Source organism: Rhinopithecus roxellana, chromosome 7 (genome assembly GCF_007565055.1).
Source record: "Rhinopithecus roxellana isolate Shanxi Qingling chromosome 7, ASM756505v1, whole genome shotgun sequence".
In the NCBI taxonomy this organism is placed as follows: domain Eukaryota; kingdom Metazoa; phylum Chordata; class Mammalia; order Primates; family Cercopithecidae; genus Rhinopithecus; species Rhinopithecus roxellana.
In genome coordinates this window covers 63,030,691-63,056,814 of record NC_044555.1, presented here as the reverse complement: position 1 = coordinate 63,056,814, position 26,124 = coordinate 63,030,691, and the positions used below count along the sequence as shown (strand labels likewise).

General features: G+C 40.3%; 1 protein-coding gene across 1 annotated transcript in view; it reads right to left on the bottom strand.

Moving 5' to 3' along the window:
- The window catches only part of LANCL3 (LanC like 3), a 103,704-nt gene that overhangs the window by 17,227 nt on the left and 60,353 nt on the right, over positions 1 to 26,124 (bottom strand). Inside the window, exons 2-3 of the mRNA XM_030934749.1 lie at positions 5,054 to 5,177; positions 1,205 to 1,402 (exon numbers count right to left, since the gene is read on the bottom strand). Of these exons, the coding sequence (XP_030790609.1) occupies positions 1,205 to 1,402; positions 5,054 to 5,177 (322 nt within the window). The remainder of the gene's footprint in view (positions 1 to 1,204; positions 1,403 to 5,053; positions 5,178 to 26,124) is intronic.

Genomic DNA, 26,124 nt, shown 5'->3' with positions numbered 1-26,124 from the left:
ACCAATACACTGCGACTTACATTATTCATCAACTCAACACTATACTTTCAGGGATTATTATTCATCAACTCAAACTGTACCCTCCAAAATGAAATTATAGTTGGATTAAAGACCGTTAATTAATGGGAGGAAAAGGTAATGAAACTCAGGTGAAAAAGTAAAGAGAAATCAAATATATTTTAAAACTGTGCTTGTGGGATTGAAGCATGGCCTTGAAAATTAAATTGACTCAGAATCTAAGAATTTTGTATTATTTTGGTATTTTAAATCTGTCCCCTGGTCATCTAACCAATATTGATTTATTTATTTGAATCTAACTTTTTTTCAAATTACCCATTCTCTGAAGGCTTAATTAGCAGTGTGATGGAATTTCTTAAAAGTGGGAAAAGATAGGGTTTGCTAAATTTCTAGTCTCAATTCCACAGAGTTTACTGGGGATGGCTATTTATGTTTCTAGACATTTTGTTTGGTACTGATGGAAATTCTTATTTGAAGAAGAGTTGTAGAATAGTGCATCCCAACCTTTAAAGTGCACACGATTTGCCTAAGGATACTGTTAAAATGTAGATTTTGATTCAGTGGGTCTAGGGTGGGGCCTGAGATTCTGGATTTCTATCAAGTTCTCAGTTGTCCATGCTACTGGTTCCAGGGGCCACATTTTGAATTGCCAGGCTCCAGATCTGCACTATCCAATGTAGCTACTGAGCACTTGAAATGTGGCTAGTCTAAATTGACATTTGATATAGGTATAAAGTATATGCTGGATTTCAAGGACTGAATATTTTTTAAAATGTGAAGTATCTCAATTTTTAAATTGTATATACATGGAAATGACAATATTAGGGGTATATTGGGAACTATAATATATACTATTAAAATTAATTTACCTGATTTTACTTTTTTAATGAGTAATGTAAATGTAAAAATGTAAATTACATATGTAGCTCATTTTATACTTCTATTGGACAACGTTAGTTTAACTTTATAAACAAATAGATATAGATCATATATTTTAAAATGTAGACGACCATTTTCAGAAGTTGTTTACTGATCAGGACATTTGGCTTTGAAAAATTTCATCTCGACCCTTTTATCTCACATAGTACTGACATAAGATGAGATATCCTCACTTCTCAGAAAAGGAACCTCCCTGTGGCTAACCTAGATGAAAGGCAATGTTTTTAGATAACAGAGTGTGTGAGACCTGGAGCGCCATGGCACCAGTGCACCAGCTCATTCTCTCTCTCGATGGTCTCGCCAAGCTCAGGTGGCCAGTTGCAATTTTGTTCCTGTTCCATGAGAAAGTCCACGCTCTGCCATACCAGCTCCCGATCTGAGGGCTTGAGATGCTCATGGTAAGAAAGAAGCATCTGAAGAATAGACGACAATCCATGAGCTGCCCCTGTATTAACAAACAAGGCATAAAATTCACACAATTGGGAGGACAGCTAGTTTGATTTAGTGAAAAGATCGACAGGATAAAAAACAATAATGCCAATATTACTTGAAAGCTCATATAGCAATGTGATAACTAAGTTGCCTAAGAACTAGGCTTCTAGCAAACTATAGCCTACAGGCCAAATATGGCTCACTGCCAGTTTTTCTAAATAAAGTTTTATTAAAGAATAGCCATGCTCATTCATTTGCATATTTTCTATAGCTGCTTTCTGGATACAACAGCAGCACTGTATTTGTGACAGAGACCGTATGGCCCAGAAAGACAAAAATATTTACTGTCTCTAGCCCTTTACAGAAAGTTTTCTGACCAATATCTGTTTTAGAGAAGAGATCTTTTCAAACTTTGTAATTGAAATGTCAGTAGCTTTCATGAAAATGCTCCTAAAATGCTTGAAAATAATTTGGTCTAGGTATCCTAAACATTTATTCTTTTATTCATTCATTCAACACACAAGTATTAAGCATCTACTTGGTACAAGATACTGCTCTAGGTACAGAGGATAGATCATTGCACAAAACAGACTAAATCCCTCTTTTGTAATGTTAACATTAGTTATTGATATTCATTTACTTAATCCTTTACATTTAGCACTTGCATATTAGGCACTGTCTAACCCTGGTTATACAGATAAACATGATTTGGTTGATACCCTTGAAGACCTTTCCATCCATTCCAGTGAGACGGCCAGATTTGTAAATAAATAATTAGAACATGAGGTGATAAGTGTTCTGTGAGAGATGTGTACCAGGAGTACGATGGTTAATTCTGTGTGTCAACTTGACTTGGCCATGGAGTGTCCAGATATTTGGTTAAACATCACTTCTGGGTGTGTCTGTGAGGGTGTTTCTGGATAAAAATAACATTTGAACCTGTTCACTGAGCAAAGCACATTACCCTCTCCAATGTGGGTGGACCTCATCCAATTCAGTGAAGGCCTGAATAGAACAAAGAGTCTGAGTAAGAAAAAATTAGTTTGTCCTGCCTGACTGTCTTTGAACTGGGAATTGGCCTTCTCCTGCCTTCAGATTTGGACTCAAACTGGAATTTACATTATTGGCTTTCCTGGATCTGGCTTTCTCAGCCTCCATAATCATGTCAGCCAATTCCTTATAATAAATCATTTAGTTATATAATAAATCACATTCCGTTTGTCTAGAGAAGCATGACTACCACAAGGACTAATAGAAGGAATGGAGGAGAGCTTAACTTGGCCTCAGGGGTGGAGGGGATGCTGAAGGTTCCATACAGAGAGTATCATCTGAGCAAAGTCTTGAGAATTCCTAAGATAATTCTGAACTAGCAATGGGTATTGAACTAGCAAAGTCCTGAACATGCCTTTGGAAAAGAAGTTAGCTTAACAAAGGTAAAAGTCCAGTCCCTCTAGGAGTTTTCACTCATTCCCAGTTAGTAGAATCCTGATTAGTGGGTGGTACTAGGGTCAATATATTCTGATGGCTTGCTCTTTAAGCTCAACTCTATAATTTTAAAGCTTTGTTTTTGCATTCAGGCACCTTTTATTTTGCCATACTCAGAAATCTTGACTCCCTGGAAACAGTTTTACAGTTTGTATTCAGTCAAAATTTCTATTGCTCTTAAAATTTGATCATGAAATTTGAAAATATCTTTATTTTGCTGGATTTGAAATTGTTGGGAAAAAAAGATTGCTTTTCAGGAAAATATTTATGCACTAGATAAAAATCTAGTTTAAGCTATATATGTAAAAAGCCAGAATGTTAATTTCTCTAAAGAAAACCTGAAAAATACTGGGAGGCTGAGGTGGGAGGATCACTTGAGCCAGGAATTCAAGGCCAGCCTGGGCAACATAACAAGACCCTGACTCTATAAAAACAAATTTAAGGATAAAAATTTGACCAGGTATAGTGAAGCAAGCCTGTAGTCCTAGCTACTTGGAAGGCTGAGGCAGGGGAATCACCTGAGCCCAGGAGGTCGAGGTTGCAGTGAGCTATGATCACACCACTGCACTCCAACCTGGGTGACAGAGCGAGACCTTGTCTCAAAAAATAAAACCAGAAAAATGAATGGAATAGATTAGGGGACTATAGCAGAAACTGTCAGTGCCCTGGCTCATCACCTCATCTACACTCACCATTCAGATGCATCTTTGTTCCTGCTTCATATCTCAAGCATCTATCATTTTGCCTGAGGCTTTCTCTGGCCACAGGAGTATGCCCTGCCCAAAGGGGCAGGACAGAATTGCTAGGGAATTAACACTTCTAGGAGAAGCCAATCAATAAAGCAGAGAGTTGGTGGAAGAATACCCCAGCTTCCTCACCCCTTGGGTGAAACAATTCTGAGACGTGTTCTATAAAGTCTCTAAGATTCCCTAGGGAAACTGAGCCTCAGTTGTCCACAGTTGCTCATTATTACACTCTCAATTAGCTTCTTTCTCTTTCTTGTCTCATTTCTCCGCTCCTCTATCAACACTTTCTGAAATTACCTTTCAAATAAACCTTTTATACCCAAATCCTTGTCTCAGGGCTTGATTTCGGGGAGACTTAAACAGAAATATAAAATTTCTTTGAGAAAACTCATTGAAGTTGTTTATTAGGTATTCATTCATTCATTTGGGTTCCCTAATTATGTGCAAGCTCTGTAGTGAGGTCTAGGAATCATGAAGATAAATGAGAGAAAGTTCCCATCCTGAAGGTGCACAAAGCCTGCTTAGGCAGTTAGGCAAGTAAGCCACTAATTACAGCGTAATAATGGCTCCAACAGAAGTATGCGCAGGATGACAGCATGTTACCCAGTTTTGCTTTGGGAGAAAACCTGAAACTTGTGAATATTTCTCCAGAGAGGATTCAACAACCCTTTTTCCAAAAGCACAGAACATTTTTCAGCAGATTAATGATGTTTGAGCAGAGTCTTGAAATCTGGGTATAATTATTACAGATTAGATAAAGGGGTTGGGGGAAGTAGGGCATTCTAGGCAAAAGGAACATGGACAAAGGTAGAAAGAGAACACTGCATGTGGGAGACTATGCTGGACAGAACCTGGAGGGTAAAGATAAAGCTTGAGTCTAGAGAAAGAGGCAGGTGGTCCATAAAGGGCCTTGCAAATCTTGCTCAGTAGTAATGGTGAGGCACTGAAGGACTTAAAAGAGGAATAACTAATTTCTTTTTTTTTTTTTTTTTTTTTTGCATGGCCCAGAGCTCACCATTAGCCATTACAATTCAGTAGTCTGTTATAAATCCACTACTATTAAAAACTTTAAAATGTTAGTGGCTTAATCCTACCTTCCTATTCAGAGGCACTACTTTCAATCGTGTGTGAAAAGTTTTTACAATGTTTCAGCAAAACTAGGCCAATGAGCTTACAATCTAGAATAAAGATATTAGTCTTGAGTGAAAATAATTGTTGAAATAGTTACATTTCTGTCAGGTAGACTATGAAAACAAATATTAACTTGTGATTTGTGTTATCTATCAGTATAGGTTTTTAAAGAACATTTTAAAGTATTTCTTATTAAATGAATAGTAATGATCTACGGCCAAACAAAATCTTCCAGCCTTTATTCGGTATTAATATTAGAGACTTTCTCCACCCTAAAGGCCCATGCCAACACCTTTACTTACCCAAGTATTCAGTTCCATAGTAAGAATACATCAGGGGGAATGGTTTCCTCTTCTTTATGGCATACTGCTTCCCAGAGTCCAGAATTGCCTGGCAAATTGACTTGATCTGTGCTGGAGTCAGCACCTGAATAAGGAAATCCAGAAGTAGAAGTCAAAGCAGGATCTCCTTTTTCCTTAGGCACTGAATTTTCTTGCTTAAGAAGTCTAGCATCATATCCACAGAATCCTGTACTATATGTAAATAAACTTAGTCAACCACAATTTATTCTTTTTTTTACCACTGATCCTTCCTTTGTTGTCAAGTTGTCAAATCTGCCCTCTTTAGAAAACTTGCTATTTCGGTGGAAAAGACACAACTTTACTGCTATAGGTTGCTACACAATACAAAGACTACCTTATGGTTGTTATATCATTAATCCTTGTCACAGGAACAAGGATTTGCTCAGAAAAGAACAAATAGCGGTCCTAACTGATTGTGCTTAATAAAGCTGTTACTCCTGGTGTACGATGTAGGTCTGGCCCAAACAACAGATCTTCAATTTGTGTTATTTAGACTGTGCTTATAAAGACTGTACTTATAAAGCCATGATTCTGTGATAAGCTGCAGTATGACGGACTCACTCTAGGCATTTGTACTACCTGAATGAAACCAAAGTCCAATAGTGTCAACACAAAATAACTTCTAATATCAAAATGACTCTGAATAGAGAATGGCTAAAATGTAACGACTTGTAGTCTTCCATGTTTTATTCAATCTGTCCAGTCGGTTTTAGGATTATAGAGATTAAAAAGTTCTCAAGCCTTTAAAGCATCATTGCATTTATTAAGATTCTGCTCAGGTTAGCCATGTGTTTTGTATCCTGCCCTTCCTGGGACAAATTAGACGTTCCCTTTGGCACACTCCCTTTATGACAGTGACATTTGCTCTGGTGCACAGCACTATTGTGTTAGATCTCTCTCTGTTGTGTTAGATCTCTCTCTTTCTCTCTCACTAGACTATTGGTTTTTTGAGAGCAAACACTGTGGCACCTCATAATTTTGGTATCCTTGGTGCCTAACACAGAATTTGAGGGGGGTCCTTCACAGCTGATGAGTGAGTAAATAAGTGACAGGTTAACTGGTATGAGATTCAGAGCCCTCCCTCCCTTCGCTCTTTATTCCCTTCCTCCCTCCCTCTCTCTTTCCCTCCCCTCTGCGATTGTTCCTTAAGCGCCTACTACATTCCAGGCAAGATTGTTCTGGATGCTGGAGATACGACAGTGAGCAAGATAGACAGGACCTGTGCTCTCATGAAGCCAATCTTCCCAAAAGGTAGACCCGCACAGGAAAGGTACTGGTCAGATTAACCAAAACTAAAAAACATCTAAGTTTAGTCTGATTGAATGAATCTGGGATCAATAAAAAGTCCGTTGGATTTTGGCCTCTCTCCTAAAACTGGCACATTTAATTTTCCTATCCAATACCCAGCATTAGACCAGCCAATTCCTTTTGAAATAAGTTTCTAATGATTTAATTCATAAATTGCTCCTCTGATTTACCTGGTATTAGAAGGAAAAAATATAATCCGGTTTTGGTTTCCCAAAATCTAGCATTTAATTTGGAAAAATAATTACTTCATGAGGACACCATTCATTAATTCTACCAATTAACATTTATTGAGCTACTATTCCAGTAAGGTACCACAATAGGTATTGTGGAGAAATTCAAGAAACCATAAGACATATTTTTTCCCTACAGGGAAGTTACCATCCAGCACTGGAGATGAGATATAGACAAGAGTCTACAATAGAGCAACTAAAGCTCATGAGCCTAGAGATAGAAAGAAACTCTCTTTTTTTTTTTTTTTTTTTTCTGTTTGCTGAAATAATGATGTCATGGCTTTCAACTTAAATTTCCCTTTTATGAACCACTCTCTCTGTCTCTTAAGTTTACTCCTCCTAACATTCCTGAAGACACTATCTTCCTATGCGGCATCCCCACTGTCCTATCATATCAGCCCCAAGTCTTCTTTCCTTAGCTTAATAGCAAATTTCTCCTAAATGATTGAATACACCCATTCAAATTGCTACCAGAATTTTCATTTGCTATTGAAAACATTTGCTCTTTGTGCCTTTATCAGTGCCAACTGATCTTAACTACTTAAAATCTTGCATCATCATTTGTCTCGAATCAACCCCTCTTTCTCAGAAACCTGCTAAAACCCCTGAAGGGCATGCGCTTAATAGGACTCTATCCTGATTGAATCCCATAGTCTTCTGGGAATATATTCTGGCTCTGCTCAATATTGATTCTGAATCCATATGACAGAGGCAGTTTTTGTGGTAGGAAGCAGTCACTGAATTTTCAGGGATGTATTCATTTGCATTACTAAAATTTTTCCTATTTGACTTTCACGCCTATAACTGAAAATTGGCTTATTATTTCCCTAGCTGAACATTTATTCATATGTTGTGTGTGTGTGTGCATGTCTGTGTACGTTGTGTTTGCCTGCTTATTTTTAACCCAGAAAAAAATCAACTTATGCTGTATGTGGTGCCCTCCCCCTTTCTTTCTATCCCAAATCCATAGCTTAGAATAGGGAAAGAGTTTATAAAATATTATTTCAAAACCTCCCATGGTCATGCATCATGTCTGGGTGGTTTCCTCTTATCTCTCAGAAACACTGTGAAAAACAAAGAGAAACCAGCGCTTGTTCAGCTGGATAGAGACCAGTTATGCATGCAGTTCTTTATCTCTGGGAACAGACAAGACCTACCCTTCAGCTTATTGATCAGCAAATAAAAACTAGAAACACAGCCCATTAAAAGCCTGTGTGTGGGGAACACTGAGGAAGAGTATTTTTTGCCCCTGAACAAATAGTACAGAAAGAAGAAGGGAGTTGAGATTCTGGGGTAAGGGCTTGAGCTTGTTCTCCTGTGTGTCTGCTTTCTCAAAGATCCCTCCAGTCTCTAGTACACAGGAGCACATGCATGAGCATACCCACTGCCTCCAAGAAGATGGCCTATGTGCTTTTGAGACACTCTGAGATCCTGGGAATGAGGGAGCAGCATTTCCAGTGGGGGAACAAAAATGACTAGGAATGGCAGGGAGGGACTCCCTGGCCATCAGGCCTTCACCAAAACAAACCCAAATTATTCCCTGTCCGGTAGTTGTAGCCCCTAAGATCAAGGCATTTGTTGATATTTTGGATGGAATAGATTCTTTTCTTTTTACATTGAATTAAAATAAATTAAGGTATCTCAAAAATACAAAGCAAATCTGAGGTGGTTTGGTTTAAATTATTTTATTTAGTTTAACTGATTCACTTTACTGACCTTGTGAAATATTCCTATTGGTTTGGCCTCTGAGTATGAAGAGACAGGAGGGCAATAAAGTTCATACTATATTTCTTGGCCCTGCCTGAAAGTCATGCTATGACTGAACTACCTCCATGCAGAGGAGAGATGACTTTCTTTTTAAAAAAGTGAATAAAAAGACCAAACCACCATTGACTCCTTCCCAAGGCAAGAGTCCTACCTACAGCGCCTCTGAAGTGGCAGTCATTGCTAGCTATATTTCTTTTTCTAGGCATCAAACACCTCCTGCCCCTTCCCCATCAGCATTGATTGAATATGCGAATAGCAACTAAATCTTGGGTGTGCCAGTGTCCTAAGGCATACTATGCCAATCAAATTCCTCCTCTCAACAATCTGAAATGCATGTTCAAAATAAATAAATAAATCAATGAAGCTGTCAGTATTCCCAGCTGCTGCTGAAGACAGGTCAGGAATGGGCCCATGCATAAACTGAGGTCAACAGGGAGTAAGCAGGGGCTGTGAAGGAGAAAAACAGAATAAACCACCCAGCAGTGAGAGTGAAAGGAGACTGGAGCAGATATGCTAAGAGAAACAATGATACCAAAAGAGAAAGTTAGAGAAAAGTAGAGAAAAATAGCTCCCTCTTCCTAACAGTTTAGGGCTACTCCCTTTAGGGCTTCCTGCCAATTTTCCATACAATACCCACCCCCATACTCCTTCCCTTTCCCTTTAATCATTTGAGAGTCTCAGTTTCTTGCAAAAAGAGCCTAATTAGAATAGACATGAATATAAAGCCAAACCTTTCATTTGTCACTTCATCCCTCACATAAACAATCAGCTTTCCTACCTACCATACTAGATCCTTTCAGTCAAAATAACAAAGATATCTGCATCTAAGGTGCATGATAAGGTACATGCTAAGACTCTCTGGGCATGGGACCCGGCACTGGAATTTTTTTTTTTTTTTTTTTTTCCCTGAGACGGAGTTTCACTCAGTCACCCAGGCTGGAGTGCAGTGGTGCGATCTTGGCTCACTGCAACCTCCGCCTCCTGGATTCAAGCAATTCTGCCTCAGCCTCCCGAGTCACTGGAATTACAGGTGCCCACCACCACACCCGGTTAATTTTTTGTATTTTTAGTAGAGATGGGGTTTCACCATGGTTGGCCGGGCTGGTCTCAAACTCCTGACCTCGGGCGGCCCGCCCACCTCGGCCTCCCAAAGTGCTGGGATTCCAGGCGTGAGCCACTGCGCCTGGCTGGGATCTTTTTTAAGCTCCCCAGTGGATTACAAAGAGTGGTCAAAGTTAAGAACTACTGCCATAAAATACTAAGTGAATACAAAAATAGTTTTTAAAACCAAAGTAATAATAATATAATGTAATACAATATAATAATAATGATGATGAAGAGGAGGGCTAAAGGGAAAACTAGCAAAAGAACTCCCAGGTATAAAGAAATTCCTTTGGTCTGAGTCATGGAGGACTCAGAATATCTGTCCAGTCTTAAATTATCTGTCCTCAAACTTCTGTCAGTAGCCCATTTGAGACCTCTGATATCTCTAAGAGATATCTGCTCCTCAAAGTGTGGTCCATGGACCAGCAGTAAAGGTATACTGATAGAAATTCAAATTCCCAGGCCCCAGACCAGACCCAGTGAATTAGAAACTGAATTTTATTTGTTTTAATTTATTTTTTATTGTTTTATTTTACTTTAAGTTCTGGGATACATGTGCAGAATGTGCAGGTTTGTTACATAGGTATACGTGTGTCATGGTGGTTTGCTGTACCTATTGACCTGTCCTCTAAGTTCCCTCCCCATGCCCCCCATCCTCCAACAAGACCTGGTGTGTGATGTTCCCCTCCCTGTGTCCATGTGTTCTCATTGTTCAACTCCCACTTATGAGTGAGAACATGCAGTGTTTGGTTTTCTTTCCTGTGTTAGTTTGCTGAGAATGATGGCTTCCAGCTTCATCCATGTCCCTGCAAAGGACACGATCTCATTCTTTTTTATGGCTGCATGATATTCCGTGGTGCATATGTGCCACATTTTCTTTATCCAGTCTATCATTGATGGGCATTTGGGTTGTTTCCATGACTTTGCTATTGCAAACAGTGCTGCAATAAACATACATGTGCATGTGTCTTTATAGTAGAATAATTTATATTCCTTTGGGTATATACCCAGTAATGGGATTACTGGGTCAAATGGTATTTCTGGTTCTAGATTCTTGAGGAATCACCATACTATCTTACACAATGGTTGAACTAATTTACACTCCCACCAACAGTGTAAAAGTCTTCCTATTTCTCCACAGCCTCGCCAGCATCTATTGTTTCTTGACTTTTTAATAATTGCCATTCTGACTGGCATGAGACGGTGTCTCATTGTGGTTTTGATTTGCATTTCTCTAATGATCAGTGATGTTGAGATTTTTTTCATGGTTTTTGGCCATGTAAATGTCTTCTTTTGAGAAGTGTCTGGTCAGATCTTTTGCCCACTTTTTGTAGGGTTGTTTTTTTCTTGTAAATTTGTTTAAGTTCCTTGTAAATTCTGGGTATTAGACCTTTGTCAGATGAGTAGATTGTAAAAATTTTCTCCCATTCTGTATGTCACCTGTTCACTCTGATGATAGTTTCTTTTGCTATGCAGAAGCTCTTTAGTTCAGTTAGATCCCATTTGTCAATTTTGGCATTTGTTGCAATTGCTTTTGGTGTTTTCGTCATGAAGTCTTTGCACATGCCTATGTCCTGAATGGTATTGCCTAGGTTTTCTTCTAGGGTTTTTATGGTTTGGGGTTTTACATTTAAGTCTTTAGTCCATCTTGAGTTAATTTTTGTGTAAGGTGTAAGGAAGGGGTCCAGTTTCAGTTTTCTGCGTATGGCTAGCCAAGAAACTGAATTTTAAAAAGATCACCAGATGGTATTTTGAGAAGCACTGGGTTAAGAAACATTAGCTATAAATTCTTTAAATTTCCCAATGTTAGGTTAGGTCCTGACAACACTATATATCTGGAGTATATAAATCTGACTTTCCACAGATTATTTTTTCTAACTATTACTATCATGGCTTTGGTTTCTATATAAAGGAAAGGTTGATTTTTTTTAAAAGACAAGTTTTTGTAAAACTGCTATTGAAGATATTGTTCACAGTTTTCTAACGCCTCTATATGAAGGCCCAAGTGATAAGCTACCCTCATAGCCCACCTAACAAAGTGAAATGAGAGTTTGTCTTAGTCTTGAGGGCCAAGAGGCAGAGCTAATTCCTGTGCTTAGTGCAGAAACTTCCTTTACCCTAGGGGTTTTGCTTTTATAAACATTTTACCTCTTAAACCTTAAACCATGTTGAATGGTTAATGGTTTCACTGTATTTGTGAATTTCTGTTGTAAAGCACCCCAAACGCATTTTTGGAAGTGGGTAGAGCCCAAGGAAACATTTTTACAATATACGGAATATGCGTCTTATGGTGACAATGAATTATTAGTGTCGAAGTACAGTTCTAAGTCTTACCTGACAAGCAGTCCTCACAGACTCTGAAACAACTGTAAGGAGGTGCTAGACTTCCCACCCTAGGCCTTGCTCAAGCACCACCAACATTATCATGTAATAGTCCAAAATGCCCTGAGTGCCCATCTGCATAGAATGCAGAGTCACTCTGATATCACAGCAAACACGTATGTAACCAAGTAAGAATCTGATATTAACTTAATGTTTTCGCCCAGCAATTTATTTCACCCAATCCTTTGCCTCATCATCCTGTTAGTAGCATAGGCTTCTGCCTAGAGAAAGAAAGAAGCCATCTGACTATCTAATAAACATCAAAATGACTTTTTTGTATGTCTTTTTTTAAAGTTAGAGCTACTGGAATGAGACAAATGACTTTTGATACCCATGGACAATAAAGAAAAATGTGGGCTATTAGATCCTGGATTTTTTTTTTTTTTTTTTTTTTTTTTTTTTTTTTTTTTTAAGATGGAGTCTTGCTCTGTCACCCAGGCTGGAGTGCAGCGGCGTGCTCTCGGCTCACTGCAAGCTCTGCCTCCCAGGTTCATGCCATTCTCCTGCCTCAACCTCGCAAGTAGCTGGGACTACAGGCGTCCGCCACCATGCCCGGCTAATTTTTTGTATTTTTAGTAGAGACGGGGTTTCACCGTGTTAGCCAGGATGCTCCCGATCTCCTGACCTCGTGATCCGCCCGCCTCGGTCTCCCAAAGTGCTAGGATTACAGGTGTGAGTCACCACACTCGGCCTCCTGGGTATTTTTAATACTTAAACTATAAAACAATAGATTTGAAGGATAGTTCTGAGTAAACTCAGGATGGAGATACAAGCTGTTCAAGGTGGGATGAGTTGACATGGAAAAGAAATCAGAAGTTGAAAGTCAGTGTGAGGGGGTGGAGCAAGATGGCCGAATAGGAACAACTCCAGTCTCCAACTCCCAGCGCGAGCGACACAGACCGGTGATTTCTGCATTTTCAACTGAGGTACTGGGGTCATCTCACTAGGGAGTGCCGGACAATCGGTGCTGGTCAGCTGCTGCAGCCTGACCAGCGAGAGCTGAAGCAGGGCGAGGCATCGCCTCACCTGGAGCGCAAGGGGGAAGGGGATCCGTTTTCCTAGCCAGGGGAACTGAGACACACAACACCTGGAAAATCGGGTAACTCCCACCCCAATACTGCGCTGTAAGCATACAGGCATTCCAGGAGAATATATCCCACACCTGGCCGGGAGGGTCCCACGCCCACGAAGCCTCCCTCACTGCTAACACAGCAGTCTGCCGCGATCTATCCGCAAGGCAGCAGCGAGGCTGGGGGAGGGGCGCCCGCCATTGCTGAGGCTTAAGTAGGTAAACAAAGCCGCTGGGAAGCTCGAACTGGGTGGAGCTCACAGCAGCTCAAGGAAGCCTGCCTGTCTCTGTAGTCTCCACCTCTGGGGACAGCGCACAGCTGAAGACCAACAGGGGAAGTAGCGGGAGCCGGTGCAGACGCGAACGACTCTGTCTGACAGCTTTGGGGAGAGCCGCGGATCTCCCAACGCGGAGGTTGAGATCTGAGAACGGACAGACTGCCTGCTCAGGTGTGTCCCTGACCCCTGAGTAGCCTAGCTGGGAGAAATCCCCCACTAGGGGCAGTCTGACACCCCACACCTCACAGGGTGGAGTACACCCCTGAGAGGACACTTCCAAAGGAAGAATCAGACAGGTACACTCGCTGTTCAGCAATATTCTATCTTCGGCAACCTCTGCTGCTGATACCCAGGCAAACAGGGTCTGGAGTGGACCTTAAGCAATCTCCAACAGACCAACAGAGAGTCCTTCTGACTGTCAGAAGGAAAACTATCAAACAGGAAGGACACCTATACCAAAACCCCATCAGTTCGTCACCACCATCAAAGACCAGAGACAGATAAAACCACAAAGATGGGGAAGAAGCAGGGCAGAAAAGCTGGAAATTCAAAAAATAAGAGCGCATCTCCCCCTGCAAAGGAGCGCAGCCCATCACCAGCAACGGATCAAAGCTGGTCAGAGAATGACTTGGACGAGAGGAGAGAAGAAGGCTTCAGTCCATCAAACTTATCAGAGCTAAAGGAGGAATTACGTACCCAGCGCAAAGAAACTAAAAATCTTGAAAAAAGAGTGGAAGAATTGACAGCTAGACTCATTAATGCAGAGAAGATCATAAACGAAATGACAGAGATGAAAACCATGACACGAGAAATACGTGACAAATGCACAAGCTTCAGTAACCGACTCGATCAACTGGAAGAAAGAGTATCAGCGATTGAAGATCAAATGAATGAAATGAAGCGAGAAGAGAAACCAAAAGAAAAAAGAAGAAAAAGAAATGAGCAAAGCCTGCAAGAAGTATGGGATTACGTAAAAAGACCAAATCTACGTCTGATTGGGGTGCCTGAAAGTGAGGGGGAAAATGGAACCAAGTTGGAAAACACTCTTCAGGATATCATCCAGGAGAACTTCCCCAACCTAGTAGGGCAGGACAACATTCAAATTCAGGAAATACAGAGAACGCCACAAAGATACTCCTCCAGAAGAGCAACTCCAAGACACATCATTGCCAGATTCACCAAAGTTGAAATGAAGGAAAAAATCTTAAGGGCAGCCAGAGAGAAAGGTCGGGTCACCCACAAAGGGAAGCCCATCAGACTAACAGCAGATCTCTCGGCAGAAACTCTACAAGCCAGAAGAGAGTGGGGGCCAATATTCAACGTTCTTAAAGAAAAGAATTTTCAACCCAGAATTTCATATCCAGCCAAACTAAGTTTCATAAGTGAAGGAGAAATAAAATCCTTTACAGATAAGCAAATGCTTAGAGATTTTGTCACCACCAGGCCTGCCTTACAAGAGACCCTGAAGGAAGCCCTAAACATGGAAAGGAACAACCGGTACCAGCCATCGCAAAAACTTGGCAAAATGTAAAGACCATCGAGGCTAGGAAGAAACTGCATCAACTAACGAGCAAAATAACCAGTTAATATCATAATGGCAGGATCAAGTTCACACATAACAATATTAAGCTTAAATGTTAATGGACTAAATGCTCCAATTAAAAGACACAGACTGGCAAACTGGATAAAGAGTCAAGACCCATCAGTCTGCTGTATTCAGGAGACCCATCTCACATGCAGAGACATACATAGGCTCAAAATAAAGGGATGGAGGAAGATCTACCAAGCAAATGGAGAACAAAAAAAAGCAGGGGTTGCAATCCTAGTCTCTGATAAAACAGACTTTAAACCATCAAAGATCAAAAGAGACAAAGAAGGCCATTACATAATGGTAAAGGGATCAATTCAACAGGAAGAGCTAACTCTCCTAAATATATATGCACCCAATACAGGAGCACCCAGATTCATAAAGCAAGTCCTTAGAGACTTACAAAGAGACTTAGACTCCCATACAATAATAATGGGAGACTTCAACACTCCGCTGTCAACATTAGACAGATCAACGAGACAGAAAGTTAACAAGGATATCCAGGAATTGAACTCATCTCTGCACCAAGCGGACCTAATAGACATCTATAGAACTCTCCACCCCAAATCAACAGAATATACATTCTTCTCAGCACCACATCGCACTTATTCCAAAATTGACCACATAATTGGAAGTAAAGTACTCCTCAGCAAATGTAAAAGAACAGAAATTATAACAAACTGTCTCTCAGACCACAGTGCAATCAAACTAGAACTCAGGACTAAGAAACTCAATCAAAACCGCTCAACTACATGGAAACTGAACAACCTGCTCCTGAATGACTACTGGGTACATAACGAAATGAAAGCGGAAATAAAGATGTTCTTTGAAACCAATGAGAACAAAGATACAACATACCAGAATCTCTGGGACACATTTAAAGCAGTGTGTAGAGGGAAATTTATAGCACTAAATGCCCACAAGAGAAAGCAGGAAAGATCTAAAATTGACACTCTAACATCACAATTAAAAGAACTAGAGAGGCAAGAGCAATCACATTCAAAAGCTAGCAGAAGGCAAGAAATAACTAAGATCAGAGCAGAACTGAAGGAGATAGAGACACAAAAAACCCTCCAAAAAATCAATGAATCCAGGAGTTGGTTTTTTGAAAAGATCAACAAAATTGACAGACCGCTAGCAAGGCTAATAAAGAAAAAAAGAGAGAGGAATCAAATAGATGCAATAAAAAATGATAAAGGGGATATCACCACTGACCCCACAGAAATACAAACTACCATCAGAGAATACTATAAACGCCTCTACGCAAATCAACTAGAAAATCTAGAAGAAATGGATAATTTCCTGGACACTTACACTCTCCCAAGGCTAAACCAGGAAGAAGTTGAATCCCTGAATAGACCAATAGCAGGCTCTGAAATTGAGGCAACAATTAATAGCCTACCCACCAAAAAAAGTCCAGGACCAGATGGATTCACAGCTGAATTCTACCAGAGGTACAAGGAGGAGCTGGTACCATTCCTTCTGAAACTATTCCAATCAATAGAAAAAGAGGGAATCCTCCCTAACTCATTTTATGAGGCCAACATCATCCTGATACCAAAGCCTGGCAGAGACACAACAAAAAAAGAGAATTTTAGACCAATATCCCTGATGAACATCGATGCAAAAATCCTCAATAAAATACTGGCAAACCGGATTCAGCAGCACATCAAAAAGCTTATCCACCATGATCAAGTGGGCTTCATCCCTGGGATGCAAGGCTGGTTCAACATTCGCAAATCAATAAACGTAATCCAGCATATAAACAGAACCAAAGACAAGAACCACATGATTGTCTCAATAGATGCAGAAAAGGCTTTTGACAAAATTCAACAGCCCTTCATGCTAAAAACGCTCAATAAATTCGGTATTGATGGAACGTACCTCAAAATAATAAGAGCTATTTATGACAAACCCACAGCTAATATCATACTGAATGGGCAAAAACTGGAAAAATTCCCTTTGAAAACTGGCACAAGACAGGGATGCCCTCTCTCACCACTCCTATTCAACATAGTGTTGGAAGTTCTGGCTAGGGCAATCAGGCAAGAGAAAGAAATCAAGGGTATCCAGTTAGGAAAAGAAGAAGTCAAATTGTCCCTGTTTGCAGATGACATGATTGTATATTTAGAAAACCCCATCGTCTCAGCCCAAAATCTCCTTAAGCTGATAAGCAACTTCAGCAAAGTCTCAGGATACAAAATTAATGTGCAAAAATCACAAGCATTCTTATACACCAGCAACAGACAAGCAGAGAGCCAAATCAGGAATGAACTTCCATTCACAATTGCCTCAAAGAGAATAAAATACCTAGGAATCCAGCTTACAAGGGATGTAAAGGACCTCTTCAAGGAGAACTACAAACCACTGCTCAGTGAAATCAAAGAGGACACAAACAAATGGAAGAACATACCATGCTCATGGATAGGAAGAATCAATATCGTGAAAATGGCCATACTCCCCAAGGTTATTTATAGATTCAATGCCATCCCCATCAAGCTACCAATGACTTTCTTCACAGAATTGGAAAAAACTGCTTTAAAGTTCATATGGAACCAAAAAAGAGCCCGCATTGCCAAGACAATCCTAAGTCAAAAGGACAAAGCTGGAGGCGTCACGCTACCTGACTTCAAACTATACTACAAGGCTACAGTAACCAAAACAGCATGGTACTGGTACCAAAACAGAGATATAGACCAATGGAACAGAACAGAGTCCTCAGAAATAATACCGCACATCTACAGCCATCTGATCTTTGACAAACCTGAGAGAAACAAGAAATGGGGAAAGGATTCCCTATTTAATAAATGGTGCTGGGAAAATTGGCTAGCCATAAGTAGAAAGCTGAAACTGGATCCTTTCCTTACCCCTTATACGAAAATTAATTCAAGATGGATTAGAGACTTAAATGTTAGACCTAATACCATCAAAACCCTAGAAGAAAATCTAGGTAGTACCATTCAGGACATAGGCATGGGCAAGGACTTCATGTCTAAAACACCAAAAGCAACGGCAGCAAAAGCCAAAATTGACAAATGGGATCTAATTAAACTAAAGAGCTTTTGCACAGCAAAAGAAACTACCATCAGAGTGAACAGGCAACCTACAGAATGGGAGAAAATTTTTGCAACCTACTCATCTGACAAAGGGCTAATATCCAGAATCTACAAAGAACTCAAACAAATATACGAGAAAAAAACAAACAACCCCATCAAAAAGTGGGGAAAGGATATGAACAGACATTTCTCAAAAGAAGATATTCATACAGCCAACAGACACATGAAAAAATGCTCATCATCACTGGCCATCAGAGAAATGCAAATCAAAACCACAATGAGATACCATCTCACACCAGTTAGAATGGCAATCATTAAGAAGTCAGGAAACAACAGGTGTTGGAGAGGATGTGGAGAAATAGGAACACTTTTACACTGTTGGTGGGATTGTAAACTAGTTCAACCATTATGGAAAACAGTATGGCAATTCCTCAAGGATCTAGAACTAGATGTACCATATGACCCAGCCATCCCACTACTGGGTATATACCCAAAGGATTATAAATTAGTCTACTACAAAGACACATGCACACGTATGTTTATTGCGGCACTATTCACAATAGCAAAGACTTGGAATCAACCCAAATGTCCATCTGTGACAGACTGGATTAAGAAAATGTGGCACATATACACCATGGAATACTATGCAGCCATAAAAAAGGATGAGTTTGCGTCCTTTGTAGGGACATGGATGCAGCTGGAAACCATCATTCTTAGCAAACTATCACAAGAAGAGAAAACCAAACACCGCATGTTCTCACTCATAGGTGGGAACTGAACAATGAGATCACTTGGACTCGGGAAGGGGAACATCACACACTGGGGTCTATCATGGGGAGGGGGGAGGAGGGAGGGATTGCATTGGGGAGTTATACATGATATAAATGATGAATTGATGGGTGCTGACGAGTTGATGGGTGCAGCACACCAACATGGCATAAGTATACATATGTAACAAACCTGCACGTTATGCACATGTACCCTAGAACTTAAAGTATAATAAAAAAAAAAAAAAAAAAAAAAAAAAAAAAAAAGTGCCAGCAAATGGATGAAAGTATTACTGAAATTCACACGACATATTAAACCACATTTTCTCACTTAAAAAAAAAAAAAAAAAAAAAAAAAAAGTCAGTGTGAGTGTGGTGTCCTGCTTTCCTACCTCCACCCCATCATGCCAAGCCTTAGGAGCCTTACAACAGGCCTCCAGACAGGTTTGGGAATCTACAGTTTGTTAGGATGTGTGCCTCCCTTTTGCCTAGAACTCAGGAAGATGGCAGCCTCAGAGGTGTGTCTCTTGCTTCAGGGTCTGGGACCAGCAAAAGAGATACCACCACGTGGCCTGTCCCACATGAAACAGCAGAAGATGATCCTGAGTTTCCTATGGGCACCAGAACAGAGTAGAAAAACATCTCATCCCCAAAATTAAATTTACTTTTTAAAATGTCCAGTCCAAATCATTTCAAATTAAAAAGTTAGAGAAATTGTTTATACAAAGTCAATATTCACAAGTGGTTAAATTTTTACTTCGTATATCTCTTTGGGGTTGTAGTTTACTTGGAACCCACTAGGTTACAAGAAAGAGCCAGGCCTTTCAGGAAATCTCTGTAGCAGATAAAGATTTACTTAAGGTATTGAGAAGACAGAAATTTGGAGGCGCTTCTTTGAGGCAGAACATCATGAGCACTCTTATAGTGCATAGTGACCTCCAGAGAACATCATGAGCAGAGAAGGTGTTGAGCAAGCTTAAAGAGACAAAATAGGGCTAAAGAAAAACTTTCAAGTAGGAAACTGATCTTGACAAACTGAGTAATTCATGAGTATTATGTGCAAAGCCTATGCTAAGTTGGAGAAACATGGAATCTTAATAATGAGACTAAGTAGACATGCAAAACATATAAATAATGAAATATTCAGCATTCATTTAAATCCTAAAAGTAGTACACTACAGGAGTAACGTGAATGGAGTAAATATTGAGGGCCTCACAGAGGAAGAGGAGTATGAGCTGAGCTTTTGAAGGACAAGTAGGAAGTGGGTAAATGAAAGCATGGGGAAGAGAGAATTTTTAACCTATTAGATGACGGGGGGAGTCCTGTGTATTGGGGCAATGCTTCAAAACCCTCAAGGTGCACACATATTACTTGGGGCTCTTGATCAAAAACAAAGATTCTAATTCAGTAGGTCTAGGGTGGGGCCAGGATTCTGCTACTAACAAGCTCCTTGTTACAACAGTGGTGATGCTGAGGCTGACACTGCTGGTTCATCAACCACACTTGAAGTAGCAAAGGATTATGAAAATAGAGAGGCTGGTTGCAGCAGAGGATTTCTTTTGGAAACGGTGAGACGTTAGACTGAAGGAACAATAGAAGTTCCCAATGATATTCAAGGCAGCGAGAGGAAGCATTAAGCAAAAGTGTTGCATATTATCATTTAAATATTTAGATTACCCAGAAAAGGGACACAGCAACAACGAGAAATTCTCTTCCAATATTCTCATGTAAGACAGACGTGTCCATATTTGCATGCTCCACTGAGGAGCTCTTTTAGCCAGTGTGGCCAGGTTTGTTATTTTCTTAATTGGTCTCTAAATGGGGCATGTGTGCTGGTGCAGAATGAGCAAGTCCCTTCCATCTGGTTTTCCTGATGCTCCCTGACCATTATTATGCTGGGCTATGAGGAATAGGAGGCAGGTTGCTCTAGTTGATGATAATCCTCCCATCATTAAAGGGATTCAGCATGGAATTTCAGTTATAAACATTTGGTCCCAGGTACCATTTCACAGTTGTTTCTTTTCCCTTCTCATGTGAAGAAACACAAACCGAGAAAACACTAGAAACCAGAAAAGAAAAACAGGTTTTACCCCATTCTTACAGCCTGACTGCTGGCTTTAAAGATTTATTAGAAGTAGCTGGTAACTCAGTCTGCACCAAGTGTCACTAGATGATTTTATTCTCTTTCCTCTAAGACACTAAATGTCTCAGAGCACAAGCTTCCTTATCTACAAAAACAGGATTATGTGTGTCCCACCTATCTCCTCAGGTAATAATGAGACTTATGAAAAAGCAGTTCCCAACGTTTGACTGCATACTGCAATCACCTGGCAAGCTTTTAAAAATCCCAACGCCCTGTCCACACCCCACACTGATTACATCAGACTCTGGGCGTGGGACTCAGGGATAAGTATCTTTTTTAAACTCTCCAGGTTATTACAAAGAGTGTCAAGGTTGAGAACTACTGACATGAAATACTGAATTAATGCAAAAGTGGTTTTAAAAAGCAAAGTAATAATACTATGATTATGATAATGAAGAAGAGGACAGCTACAGGGAAAATATGGAAAAGACCTCCCGAGTATAGAGAAATTCCTTTGGTCTGAGTCATGGAGGAATGGAAGGAGAAACCTGATGTGCACATGAATGAACATGCTGGGTCAGGCCAGAAGTCCACTAAATGCCATCCAGTGTTTCCAAAACAGGCACCAGTGCACATTGTGAGAGGCTAATGAGGAAACCACAGAACACAGCAGACAGTGCACTGGACTAGGGATCAGGAGATTAGGGCTTGAGGCTCCACTGGCACCATACTCATGGTTAAGTCATCAGACCTCCATTTCTTCATCTGTAAAATAAAGGGGCTGGACTAGTATCTATTCACTAGATCACAGCTTCTCAACTGTTAGTGTTTCTAAAAATCATCTAGTGATCTTGCTAAAACACAGTTTCCCAGGCCTCACCCTCAGGGATTCCGACTCAGTAGCTGTGGAGTGGGGCCTGAGGTCTTGCATTTCTAACAAGATCTTGGGTGATGGTGATGCTCCTGGCCAGAAAAGCACCTCTTGAGTAGCACTGTACTAGGTGACATCTAAGATGCCTCTAGGTTCCAAGCTCTATGGTTCTCCAAAGCATTGGGGGAATCTGGTTTTTGAACATAAAAAGGAGAATAGCGTGGTGATAAACAGGGACTTGGGGGTCAGATACACCTGGATTCCAAACTTAGCTTTACCAGTTTCTAGTAGTGTGAATTTGTGAGTTACTTATTCTTTCTTAGCCTCATTCTTCTCACTTGTAAAAAGTCATGATAATATCTACATCACTGGATTGCTGTAAGGATTTCATATAAGATGCTTAGCACAGTTCCTAGCATAAAGCACATGCACAATGCCTGCAAGTGATAGTGAAAAGGGACATCTGAAGTTCAATAGTGACTGAACTCCAGGCCTTGGAGGTTTGAGATCAGCATATTTCTCATAACATAACCATGCTATTGTCTACTTCTTATACCTCATCTTCCACCCAAGGACCAGCTTATGTCAGCCTGTATTCCTAAATTGTTCTAACTTACAATTCATAAACTAGCAATGTATGACCCTTCATGTCTGTGTATTTACTTTTCTCATCACCACACTTGCAGCCTTCACTGTCCCACTTTTCCCAAAATGACATTTCTTTGCTCTTTCAAAATATCTCTCAAGTTTATCTGGTTTCTAGATACTAACTAACTATATAACTTTAGACAAATCATGCAACTTCTCTGGACCTCAATTTCTCATCTGGAAAAATAAGAAGTCAGGCTGAGGTGGTCTTTAATGTGTCTTTCACATAGAGCATTTTATGATTCAAGTCTTTATGACATTTATAAATCTATATACTGTATACATATTTGGGCTGTAATTCTGTAATGTGAACATGATAGTATGTTTCAGCAGTTTAATTTCTTAGAGAAAAAGCAAAAAGTCATTTGTGGTGAAACTAGAACACAGGTTCAACTTGTCCTATTCTAGGCATTTTATCGATATGCCTATTTTCTTATGTACTTTCTTCCTAATAGAAAGCTTAAAGGACTAGAACTCTTTGTAGCCTCCTGGCATCAGTTACTTGAATTATCTGCCGTTGTCAGTCTCCTGATGTACCCAAAGTGAACAACGACATTAAGACTGAATGCAGGCCGGGTGCGGTGGCTCAAGCCTGTAATCCCAGCACTTTGGGAGGCCGAGACGGGCGGATCACGAGGTCAGGAGATCAAGACCATCCTGGCTAACACGGTGAAACCCTGTCTCTACTAAAAACTACAAAAAACTAGCCGGGCGAGGTGGCAGGCGCCTGTAGTCCCAGCTACTCGGGAGGCTGAGGCAGGAGAATGGTGTGAGCCCGGGAAGCGGAGCTTGCAGTGAGCTGAGATCCGGCCACTGCACTCCAGCCTGGGCAACAGAGCAAGACTCCGTCTCAAAAAAAAAAAAAAAGACTGAATGCTTTGTTGACTATTTCACATCATACCTTTCTCTAAGTCACTGTTAAATGAGTATGTCATTACAGTATTCTCAAACCATGGTTCAAAATGTTCAAGTGCCTGTTTGGTACATGATAACGTACTAGAGAGTATAGAAGTATAGGGATGTATAGTTGCTTATTGTCAAATATACAGTACATGCCCTTCTTATTTTAAAAGGCCAATTCTGAATTCATACTGGCTTACACTATTAGTTAGTGACATCTCTTTTCCCTTTATTTCCTGCTAACTGAATATCAGTTTTATTAGGCTGGCAATTGTGTCTAGCCCTAAGTGACAGTAATTAGCCTTGGCCAAATATGTAAATCCCATTGTCCCTTGCCAAGTACCCTGCATTCCTTGTAGCTAGGGTTGGCTATGTGGCCTCACTTGATCAATGGAAGAATCTGCAGGAGCTTCATGGAAAGCTTTTTGTTACATAATACATGGAAATAAAATGGACATACATGGCTGTTATCTCCCTTTCCTTTTTTTGGCTGCCTTAAATGCATATGTGAGGCCTGAAGTAGTACACGGCCAATTTGCATCCTGCAGCAATGAGCACGTGGATGAAAGGTCAACATTCTGAGAATGATGGGGGAGAAACAAAAATCCTGGGATTTTTGGACATTATTGAGCATCTGTACCACAACCAGGACCACCTATATCCAAACTCTTGTTATAAGAGAAAATCTAATCCCTTTTTAAAAAGTCACTGTTCATTGGGTTACTTACAGCCAAGCCCACATAAACTGGGTAGCCATAAAGTGCCAATCTAACAACACTGCTAGCCTTCACTACCCTGCAAAGCAATTTTTGCCCACGTCCACCTCTGTTGTCACAGAAACCTCTGACTCTAAAGCTCTTTAAAGTGGGACCGACTGCCTGAGTAGGCAAATTTAAATCCAGTTCTGACTGCACTCACAAGGTTGCAATTGATTTTTCTCGTTAAGTGCTATCCTAGAGCCCAGGGACAAACAGTAGAAAACACTCTTTGCTGCCATTGCCCTGGGTGACCTCCCTATTTCTTCCACTTATCCAGCTTCAGGTCAGGGGCAATGGACACCCTCCAATCTGTCACCATGATAGTAGATCCTCAAATCCTTAAGTCACTTTGGGAAGACAAAGAGGAGGCCTGTGGGAGCTTCAGCAATAAGTGCTATGAAGCAATTATCTTCTTTTCCAGGAACCACAGTTCCTTCCACTCAAGTGACTCTATTATGTACTACCTATTCTGCCATCTTAGAGAGGTATTCACAAAAATGGTCCTGGTTGAACAATATGTGAACAATTTGTGAAATTTTAAGGCTTAATAGCTCTTTCACCTAGATGCTTTCAACAGAACAAGCTGAAAAGGTATCTTTTCCCGTGTTCTTTGACATGTGCCTGTAGGATTGATAGATGCCCTGAAGGTCATAATTGCAGAAGGGAAGGCAGAGATACTTTAAAATTGCTTAGATATTTCTTCCTTTTTTCTTTAGTACCTTAAAATACATTTTAATAAGTGTATTCATTGAATATAGGGGAAGCAGTGTGATATAGTGCTGGTTGGGCCATGAACAGTAACTTTTCTGCATATAACATGAAACCTAAAGCTACAGGGTATATGGGGGGTCTGGTAACCATAGTTGGAAAATTCAGAACTTCTAGTTTTGTCACAATATGGCCCTGAGTAAGTGATTTAACCTCTTTGGCTTCACTGTATTCATCTGCAAAATGAGGTGGCTGACCTAGTAACTTCCCAGTTCCTTTCTGGCATACATATATATGAAATAAAATGGACATATATGTTTCCATCCTTCTCCCCTTATTCATTTATGTACTGTAGGGAATCCATCCTCTGTGTGATCATGTCCAAAGCAGCAGTTTTGTTATGTTGACATTTTCTGGTATTTTAAAGGGAAAATGTTTCTGTTTTCTTTTTCTGGCTTCTTTTAATAATTTTAACCAGTAATCTTTAGGAGAGCTAGATTATAAAATTCAGGTATAATCATTTTCTATGTAAATGGCATATCTAAAAAGGATATTTGAGGTGACCAGAGCATGAAGGTGTGATAAAGGGAGCTGCCGCCACCACCTGCATCCCCTTACTACCAGGAAAAAAAGTGACACCATGGCCAGATTTAACTTTTGTTTTACGCCTAGTGGAAGGAGAAAGGAATAGAGGACTTCAGGAGGAGCTGGCTCTATGGCTGAAGAGGAGAGAAGATAAATTGACACCCTTATTCTGTTAAGGGTAAGAAGTTCCCCAAAGTCTCTTCCGTAGATTTAATATTTGACAAGTTTCAAATGGTCACTGTCAAATGAATGCAACTGAGGAGCCTACTGCCCTTGGAATGGCTCAGATGAGCAACTGAGATATGTAACCAATAGTAGGCAAAGCAGGATTTATAACCATGTAAGTTAGTAACTAAGGTCTTTGTCTTAGACAAAGATTTATTCTGTGATAATTATTGAGCCCTGCTATGGCTTACTAGGAGAACATCAGTGAGCAAAAGAGAGAAAAGTCTCTGCCACTATGGAGATTACATTTGACATGGTTTGGCTCTGTGTTCCCACCCAAATCTCACCTCAAATTGTAATCCCCACATGTCGGGGGAAGGGCCTTGTGGGAGGTGATTGAATCACGGGGGGCGGGGTTCCCCATTGCCGTTCTCAGATCTCAGTTCTCAGGAGATCTGATGGTTTAAAAGTGTGGTACTTCCCTCTTTGTGCTCACTCTCCTGCCGCCATGTAAATAAGTGCCTACTTCCCCTTCCACCATGATTGTAAGTTTCCTGAGGCCTCCCCAGCCATGTGCAACTGTGAGTCAATTAAACCTCTTTTCTTTATAAAGTACACAGTCTCAAATAGTTCTTTATAGCAGTGTGAAAACAGACTAATATAACATTCTAGTGGTGTAGTCTGAATAAATTCATATCATGCTCCATGTTTTATTTCACCAAATGTGTCTTATTCTGCCACTG